We start from the raw sequence: 9,951 nt of genomic DNA on the forward strand, positions 1-9,951 counted from the left end.
GTGTAAGTGTTACTTTATAATATAAGTCAAACTTCTATAAAATGATGACCTTATAACACTTGCTCTTTTGGAAGTCCAGTTGATTTCTAAATTATTGCGCAAGGATACAGTAAATAATTAGGTAGGTAAGCGAGTTTCCCAATGGCTTTTAATGTTGTTATATATAATGGGGCTGAATTGAGCATTGAATCCCTGCCCTGCGGCAGATGTGTGCGTAGCCAGCTTCAGTTCAGTTCAAATATATTTATTTCTCTAAGATTAAATCACTTATACGAGAAACAAACAATGTTTTAGTAATAACATAAAAAATTCACATCAAAATCCCTTCAATTACCTACAGACAAATTGTAAAAACCTTTGGGTTTTAACAGTAGGTGTTTAGTTTACATTAAACGCTTGTGCACACTGGCTTGCGTGTGCGTGCGCTAAAATATTGGAGCCGCACACGCACACGTCACGCAAGCGGTGTGCCGTCTCTCATAAGGATCTGTATCCTACAAGCCCGCACGTGCACGTCACGCACACGCAGCCGGTGTGCACAGGCCTTAAGTACACTGGTTTCCTACGTCTAAGCATTACATGAGTTTTGTTGATATTGTAATCTAAAACCACGAGCAACATATCCTTCATCGGACCTGAACCACACAACTATGGGGCCTGCGCCATTATCTGAAACAATAAACAAATATAAGTAAGGTAAGGGGGGCCTATCCATTTTGCCAGTGTGAAAGCTGTGCAACAGCAAAGTTACATAAAAAGTATATATTAATACTAGTTATTGCCCTCGACTTCGTCTGCGTGGAATCAGTAACAGCAGCTAGTGTGAGTATAGCGCCTGAATAAAGTGTAATAGCAATCATTCAATTTCAGCTCCGTCAAGTTTAATTGCTTACATCAATGATCAGGCAATTCGTTAACTGTCTCAATTCCATCCCCCTTTTCACTGGGATGATTCCCGACATAAAAACTATAATATGTCCTTCCCCGTAACTCAAACTATCTCTATGCCAAATTTCAACTAAATCGGTTCAGCGGCTTAAGCGTGAAGAGGTAACAGATATACAGACAGACACACTTTCGCATTTATGATATTAAGTATGGATTTATATCTTTTAGGTTCCTACTTATTGGATGAATAGTTTGCATAAAGGCGCTTCCAAATTCAGATCTGGCAAATGCGCCGATATCGAGCCAATCAGAGCCCGCGAACCACGTTCGACGTGTTGCCTCCCTGTCACACTTACGTACGAATTATTAGTGCGACAGAGAGGCAACACGTCGAACGTGGTTCGCGGTAAGCCCTCTGGAAGGGTTTGTAGTTAATCGAGCGATCTTGATACGTCGCGCGAGCGGCGCATTCGCCAGATAATAGTTCTGGCGGCCTAGCCAAGGTGACGATCGCTTGCGCTTCGCCATCCAATCGCTTTGTCTCTCTCTACTCTTCCATATTAGTGTGACAGTGACAGTTGCGTTTCCTTCGCTACGGAGCGTTAGCGATTGACATGTTGTCTACGGGGCCTGTACCTGTAATCGGCGCATCAAGAGCAAAGTCCTGCAGAACTGAACCGTCGTTCAGCCGGTCTCCGCAAAGCCTCGCCGCTGACATTAGCAACCAGTCGCTTGGGCAGTTGAAAATCTCCACTCCAGCTTGACCCGGCGGGATAACTGGTAAGCCGTCTGTAAACAATATTTAGGTACAGGGCAATAACCGCGAAAATCGAAGTTCGCAAATTGCGGGCATCTCTCTGTCACTCTAATTTCGCCTTCATTGGAGTAAAAGAGAAAGATCCGCGCATTTTGCGAATTTCGGTTTTCGCGGTAGCCCCTCTGGTCTATTATTCGCCCAAGATGGTATGAATGGATCGCATAGGCGAACAAAAGTATGTAGGTAAGTACCTATCTATATGTATGTACGAGTAGAATGTAGGCGAAACCTTTATGATCTCTTGCAGCATACATTCATGATCGCAACATCATCCAGCATAATTCTGTACCTATCAGTAAAACTTGTTACGACAGCGAAGATTTTAGTGCTACTTTGCATGGTCCTTACATGGATTCTCTATAAAGGATTTAAAAAGTAATCAGCTGGTCCAATCACGAATACCTATGCAGGTATTCCGGGAGTGCGGCGAAGATATCATTGACGTACGTAGTAGTAAAATAAATCTTTACAGGCCTTTATATATGACTAATGCAAACAAATTTGGAAGGTAAGAAACCTTTCAGATGCCTAATAATTACCTGAATCGTAATTGGTGATCCGCATAATACCCGCATTTGTGTACGTGATGCTGCAAGACCCAAGTTCCCGTTCTATGCACATTGCATAATTGAGATTGTTCTGAAATCACAATTATTTGACTATCATTAATGATACAGTTTAGCTCCATTGAGATAAAATTGAAGTATGGTGTTGGCCATCATCGGGTGCACCTCTTTCTTTACTCCTTTATTCCCAATCGTTGGATTGGAAGTAAGCAAATTTTTTTAGAAAGTGGCTATACTTTCTGACCTTCCAAATGCAGGGACTGAATGTCAAGAGTTTATAAACCATCCGAAGACTACCTAAGAGGTGTTTAACTATCGACATTCGATGGTCTTCCAAAGCGCTATAGTGCCTATTAACTTTTGAAAGCGGTCTCTTATCATGTGATTGACCACAGCCTTCTCTATCTTTGAAATACTGATTTTGATGACCATCAAGAGAACTTTGATTGTCTTATGACATGATGAAGCTATGGTAACAAGCAGTCCGTACCAAATAAGATGGGGCTTTAGCTATTGATGTATCAGATGCGTCACGGTAGTTAAATGATTCCAAGTATCCGATTGGTCCTTTGAAGTACTGAAGACACCCAGCCGGTGACGCTAAGTCGTCGCTAGGGGAAAGCTGCGAAACCTGTGACAAATAACGTCGCAATAAATGGATAAGTAGAATTTTTCGTTAGTACCTAACTAATACCGAATAGCAACACAATTATCTGAACAATGGTAGGAACTGTGGCCCTTGAAAAGGTGTACTTGATAGTTATCCTTTTTACTGGAGTGTAACAGCTTTTTTAACAAGCAGGCGAAACGCCTGACGGTACCTAAGCAATACCGCTCTTAAACCATTCGGTGGTGTAGGTATTTTGTGGAGAAAGCGGGCGTTTGAGATGGTAACGGTAGTGGATTGTAACAGTGACAGAATAACCGCGGTCAAACTAACTACGCGTAGCAAATCATTTATGGTATTTTCAGTGTATATGCCTACGGATTGCAGTGAGAATCTGCCGGTGTTTACGGAGTGTTTAAGTGCGGTTTCGTCAACCATTCTTGACAATAGTGACGTGCAAGCCGTGTATATCATGGGTGATTTTAATGCACATATTAACGAGCCTTTTTACCACGAGCTACTAGAGTTCTGTTCCGACCAATCGTGGATATGTGCGGATATTAAAATGCTTGGCCAGGATTCGGGTACGTGCACTTTTATCAGTGATATACACGGATGCGAGAGGTGGCTAGATCACTGTGTAGTCACTGAGTGTGGGTGGAACACAGTTAAATCCATATCTGTTATTAATGATGTTTTCTGGTCTGACCACTTTCCGCTGTATATAGAGTGTGACCTAGATATATTGAAACCTGCGTGTAAGATACCGGTATGTGATGATGTCAGTAAAAATGTTGTCTGGGGGGATCGTACGGCAGACCAAATTGATAAATATCGAGACCTTTGTAATAGTAGGCTAAAACATCTAGACTTCCCTCATCAACTAACCGAATGTTGTGATAAGTTGTGCAGTAGTAGGGACCACTTTGCTATATTAGATAAAATGTACAACGAAATAATTAGTATCTTAACAAGCGCATCCTTAGAGACACATACGCGTAAAAAACCTAGGAAAGGTGGTTATATAGCAGGGTGGAACAAGCACGTAGCAGAGGCACACAGAGAGGCTCGGCTGCACTTTCGGATGTGGGAGCTTGCGGGAAGGCCGAAGCGAGGTAAGTACTTTGATCTTATGTCGGAGAGTAAGAAAGTGTTTAAAGCGAAACTTAAGTGGTGTCAAAATCGACAGGATCAACTTAAGATGGACGCTCTCGCTATGGCACATAATGACATGAACTTTAAGAGCTTTTGGAAAGGAACGCGCAGTCTGAACGTGGGGCCGGGCCTCCCTGCTAGTGTCGGAGATAGGTGTGACCACAAGGAAATAGCCGAGCTTTTTAGGGATCACTTCTCTGTTAAGTCTTTGCTTGAAGCACAATCTGCTGAGGGGAAGGTGGACGTTGCTGGGGGGGTCGAGATCAGGCGAAACACTAGTTTCAATGCTAAAACAATTGCAACAATAATTGCTAAAATGCAGAGAGGAAAGTCGCCTGGTCACGATGGCCTCAGTATCGAACACTTTAAGTATGCTGGAGCCCATTTACCGAGAGTGCTCGCCTTGTTTTTCAATCTTTGCCTTTGTCACTCCTATCTACCTGAGCCGCTAATGAGGACCATAGTTGTTCCGATTGTGAAGAACAAGACGGGTGACCTTTCAGACAAAACCAATTATCGGCCTATCTCGCTCGCCACGATCGCGGCTAAGGTACTCGATAGTATGCTAGACTCGCTTTTAGAAAAGCACCTTAGTATCCACGACGCTCAGTTCGGGTTTCGGGCTGGGTTGTCTACGGAAAGTGCTATATTAAGTCTGAAGCATACTGTCGGGTACTATACCGCAAGAAACACTCCCGTGTATGCCTGTTTCCTCGATCTATCAAAAGCCTTTGATCGTGTTGATTATAGTTTACTATGGCAGAAACTGGGGAAAACGGGCATGCCGAGTGAGTGTGTTGGGTTGCTAAAATATTGGTATGCCAATCAACTCAACCAGGTGAGGTGGGCTGATACTCTGTCGGGGGAGTACAGGCTGGAGTGTGGGGTAAGGCAAGGTGGAATAACGTCTCCCAAATTGTTCAGCCTCTATGTAAATGAGCTGATAGCGGGCCTCAGCAGTATCCATGCGGGATGTTACATTGATGGCGTGTCTGCCAATAACATCAGTTACGCAGATGATATGGTGCTGCTGGCGCCGGCTGTCGGCGCGCTCGCAAAGTTGCTGAGTTTTTGCGAGACGTTTGCCGAATCCCATGGCCTCGAATACAATACTAAGAAAAGTGAAGTCATGGTTTTTAAGGCAAGAAAAATCAAGCTTTACCACGCACAGCCTGTTATTCTTAATGGCATGACTCTGGCATATGTGGACAAGTTTAAATATCTTGGTCATATTATCACCAATGATCTCAAGGATGACCAGGATATTGAACGAGAACGCAGGGCATTGGCAGTTCGGGGAAATATGTTGGCCCGCAGGTTTGCTCGATGCTCCAGTAATGTCAAGGTAACGCTCTTTAGAGCATATTGCCAATCCTTTTACTCGAGCGGCTTGTGGGTTAACTATACAAAACGAGCCTACAATGCATTAAAAGTGCAGTACAACAATGCATTCAGAATGCTGTTGGGCTTACCTAGTAGATGTAGTGCATCTGGCATGTTTTGCGAAGCTAGAACAGACGGTTTTACGGCAATCATGCGCAAGAAAATAGCATCTCTGCTAGGTCGAGTTAGAAGCAGTCCCAACAGTATTCTGAATGTCATTGCTGACAAATATGATAGCCCAATTCTCGCATATTGGATTGGGCAAATTAAAGCGGTGGCAACTAGCCCTTATTGATAATTAATTATGTACTTATTCCTAATACTAACCTCTAGCTTTAAGTTTAGTTTATTTGTTTTCATTTCACTGTGTTACTAACAACTATGAAGCCTGTGTTCTTCGAAATAAAGATATTTTATTATTATTTATTATTAAAGCCGACCACTGACTAACAGGCCGCCGGACGATATCGGCCTGTCAGTTGAACAAAAATTTGACAGTTCCGAACAACTGACCGGCCGATATCGTCCGGCGGACTGTTAGTCAGTGGTCGGCTTGCGACACAGTTTTAGAGATCCTGGTTTATATGTAAGTTTTTCGTACCTACCTTAATGGCAAACAATCGGCTTTCCGCTGAAGCCGTTTGGATGGATAAGGTGATGGGCCCATTCACGTCACCAACCTCGACGTAAACTGAAAACATGGATATTGTGAAATTGATGAAAAATGCGATACGATAGATGCGGGGTATTTTTTTGTTGAGTTTGATGTATGTTGCACGTCTGCGTTGGTAGGTACCTAATAATGAAAGTATATAAATAGGCGCTCTTTTCTACCCCTCGGATTGGTTGAATCTTGTTGAACATACCGTGAAGGCCGGTGTTGATGCCGCACAGTATGGGTATCATGCTGTTCACATTCTGTCCTGATACTACGAATTGATCCTGCTCACAGGACCCCGCTGTAGGCGGTAGGAGCTGGAACATTAATTAAATATTTGAACTTAATTTGTTAGGGTTTCTACACAATATCATTAGGGCTGATTTTTCTTTTCAGTTCTTGTACAAAACTCAAGGTCGGCTTTCGGTATGAGTTTCGAATGGCTTGTTTCAACAAGGATTATTTCCAATGCGTTTTGAACATTCAGATAAGTATAGTCTTGAATTATGTTGGTACCGATAAACACTGTAAAAAAAACTAGGATCGAGAAAAACCGTTACCTAAGTATATATACCTATCCTGCATGAGCGGTTCGTCTATGTGAGCACGCAAAGGAAATTTTATTAAGAGTACGTTAATCGATTTTCCTACCTCAAAATTAAAGAAGTCCAGCCGAATCTGTTTAATGTCCTCTGAAGTTTTGTTGACTGTTACGGCACAGGCTAGTCTCTCAGAACTCGGGTCGGGAAAGCCTGGGTTAACAAACCACCCTGTAGGTGCGGCGGTGGCGTCGTCGCAAGAGAACTGAACTGAAAATTGGGATTATTAGAATATCTAGATAAGATAAAAGATTTTTATTCGTGACGAACACAACACATGTACAAACATGGACGGACAACAATATCTCGTATGGGGAACGAATAAAATCTGATCAAATATTTGCGTGTCAATAAAATTTTGGGAAATTCGACAAATATGAAAGGTGACTTGGAAAATTTCAAGATTTTTTCTGGTGACGAAAGATGTTGGTCATGTCAGACTATGCTCAGAACGCGATCTATCTTCAGCAGCGTTAATTCGGTGATCGGATCCAGAAATTTAATGTCACCAAACTCTAATCGAAGACGGCGAAACAGTTACATTGAGATCCTTATCAAGATTCGGGATTTTAAATGCATAATCGCAAAGCAATTTGTACTGGTTCACCTGGCCTTTCGACACTCTTGTGCCTATAATCGAGTAGAATAACACTCGGTGCCTGTGCTGCGGTCCTCACGCGTATCCCGAAGCCCGAACTCAGTAAACCAGTCAGATGATGGGTACTCACTCACGCAACATACCCCATAGCCGTCAGCACAACTGCCCATCGGCAATCCTCCAGCATTAACACAATCATACTCATGCAGGCACGTTCCTTCCAACCCGCTGCTCGACGTACAAGCGACGTGATCGAACTCCACTACTTCAAACACTTCTAGAAACTTCTTCGTCTTCTCGTTGTTCAATTGCTTCTTCCCTCTCGGCCGCAATGCTGGACATCGTTTCCTTATCACTTTTCTCTTTTGTTGAGTATGTCTAAACAAGTTTATGTTGTGGATAGTATTATTATATTGGAAGGTTCGTAACAGTTTATTTTTTGGTTTGTCAATCGTCAGGTCTTGGTAATTTTGTGGCAAAACTTCACCCTTACGATAGGCGTAGTCAAGCGAAGTTCCATCAGTAGCGTTTGCGATTTTCGTAATACCTCTCCATTCATTTATCGTCATGTTATAAATTGATGACGGCATATATCGGTGTTCAGCATCTTGCATGTAGTTACTTCTAAATGTATTTCCTGTTTCCGGGACAGGGCTTGAGCGGTTTTCGAATATCGTCGCTGAATACCATCTTTCTCCATTTATCGCTCCTGTAATTATGCAGATAATGAGCACTCGACTGATTTGTTGATTCATTTCTATATCCTTAGGTAAGAACACGCTCGATATATGTAGGTAGTCACCTTTTAAAATATGTAAACCTGTTCATCCGATCTCAGATATACCACAAACAGATGCAATAATAAAAAAGATAACAACCTCCTATGAATACAATTCGCACTTCCTATTTATGAAAGAAGGTACGCGTATGGAAGAGTGCAAGGCCAACTGCACTTTGCGATGCACTTGACGGATTCCGCGGGGAAGCCATGGCGGATGTAATGTGCGTAATTAAATGTTTAGAAAATGCTCTGGTTCGTTAATTCGTTCCACATGTCCGTTGACCGCAAATAGTATATTGTCATACTAGTAATTTATTGTAGTTAAGCTAAGGCGATGGATACACGAAGCGTTGCGTCGCACAATCGCGTACTGATGGTACTTTCTTTCTTCAAAGAACCTAGCTGATGCAGTGCCTCAGAAAGGCTTGGCATGAAGTTTATTCCATCTTCTGTTTCTTGTGTAGGTATAGCCTCCCAGGAGCAACGCCCGGTGTAAGCGGCCCAGCCAAGGTGACAATCGCTCGCGCTTCGCCATCGAATCGCTTTGTGTCTCTCTATCACTCTTCCATATTAGTGTGACAGAGTAACAGTTGCGTTTCGTTCGCTACGAAGCGTTAGCGATTGGTATGTTGTCTACGGGGCCAGGGGTGTCGAGAGGTGTGCGCCGATTTCTACCCAGTGTTAACAGCCGGTACTGTGCCAACTCGCGTCTTTATGCATCTTTCACATCCACCACACATGAAACAACATGGAACATATAGCTCTTACGATTTCCTTCGACGGCCGGACTGGTGGAGGGGAAAAAGTAACCTACTTAAATATGAGCTCGACTGTATTAACTGAGATATTTAGGTAGGCGAGGTACTTACTAGGTATCTACATCAAAACCGTCGTAGATTTGGCTAATCCATGCTCTTCCTGGCCTGATTTCTTCACCTAGGCGATGTCGGTGATTAATTAGTCCACTGTTAATGTTAGTGACTGGGTACTTGGGTAGGCACAGGTAAATAAAGGTCAGTAGGTACTTTAAAACGGTCGCAAGACAGAAATAGGTGCCTGTCGGGCATTTAGAGCAGTTGTATCTATTGCTTAGCTAGAGTTAGTTGAGACAGAAACGGAATAACGTTGGATCCGTAATACTATAGGCATTGTACTCGTAAATGCAACTGACAGCTGAAGTAGACGGCGCCATAACGTTACGTCACAGGTACAATTTACTAGTAGGTACTGTCGACAAATAAATTTTTTTTATTTTATATTTCAATGCTTACTTTATTTAATAAATTAAGGCTTACTTTGCACTTCAAAAACTGCTAGGAAAGTTGCATTTTATTCAAATGTGCTTTGCAGCCCTCGTGCTTTGAAACCCTCGCAACGCTCAAGATTCCATCTTCCGACCTAAACCCGTCACCACATTCAACACGTATGCCAAGACAGTAAAATGACACGCAGCTGTTGTGTACCTGGTCATTAATTCTCATTGCTCACCTAGCTATACTGTGAATGTGAATTCTACTCCTTCGCTTCAAGTTGGCCGTTAGCCCGTTACGCCCGATCCACCCCCTCTGACGCCTTAAGTATGCACTCGACTACCACAGCTTTAAAACTACTCGCTACGCTCGTGGTTCAATTTTGGAATCTTTCGCTTGCTCGGAGCGGTTAAACAACAACTCTGCCCCCTTGTAAAACAAATAACTATTGTGATTGTATGAAACTTAAGTCATAATAGTAGTTTTAAAGCTGTGGTAGTCGAGTGCATACTTAAGGCGTCAGAGGGGGTGGATCGTGCGTAACGGGCTAACGGCCAACTTGAAGCGAAGGAGTAGAATTCACATTCACAGTAGCTAGGTGAGCAATGAGAATTAATGACCAGGTACACAACAGCTGCGTGTCATTTTA

At 42.8% G+C, this 9,951-nt stretch overlaps 1 protein-coding gene across 1 annotated transcript; it reads right to left on the minus strand.

The window, feature by feature from the left end:
* Nucleotides 1-445: 445 nt before the first annotated feature.
* On the minus strand, nucleotides 446-8,385 carry LOC134667918 (uncharacterized). The gene is made up of 8 exons (XM_063525338.1): nucleotides 7,402-8,385; nucleotides 6,726-6,883; nucleotides 6,283-6,391; nucleotides 6,022-6,107; nucleotides 2,762-2,902; nucleotides 2,245-2,344; nucleotides 1,525-1,677; nucleotides 446-669 (listed from the first exon to the last, which is right to left on the minus strand). Exons 1-8 carry the CDS (start codon nucleotides 8,024-8,026, stop codon nucleotides 569-571), a joined length of 1,473 nt encoding a protein of 490 aa, XP_063381408.1. The 5' UTR covers nucleotides 8,027-8,385; the 3' UTR covers nucleotides 446-568.
* Between the last annotated feature and the right edge of the window lie 1,566 nt (nucleotides 8,386-9,951).

This window comes from Cydia fagiglandana, chromosome 10, assembly GCF_963556715.1.
Source record: "Cydia fagiglandana chromosome 10, ilCydFagi1.1, whole genome shotgun sequence".
Lineage (NCBI taxonomy): Eukaryota > Metazoa > Arthropoda > Insecta > Lepidoptera > Tortricidae > Cydia > Cydia fagiglandana.

What these genes read in the sequence shown, in the direction of transcription:
- LOC134667918 (XM_063525338.1), bottom strand. Translation starts at nt 8,026, where the DNA reads ATGAATCAACAAATCAGTCGAGTGCTCATTATCTGCATAATTACAGGA. An exon ending in TGGACTTCTTTAATTTTGAG is followed by an intron (nt 6,392 to 6,725) that starts GTAGGAAAATCG and finishes TTAATGTTCCAG; the next exon opens with CTCCTACCGCCTACAGCGGG. An exon ending in TCTTGATGCGCCGATTACAG is followed by an intron (nt 670 to 1,524) that starts GTACAGGCCCCG and finishes TTATTGTTTCAG; the next exon opens with ATAATGGCGCAGGCCCCATA.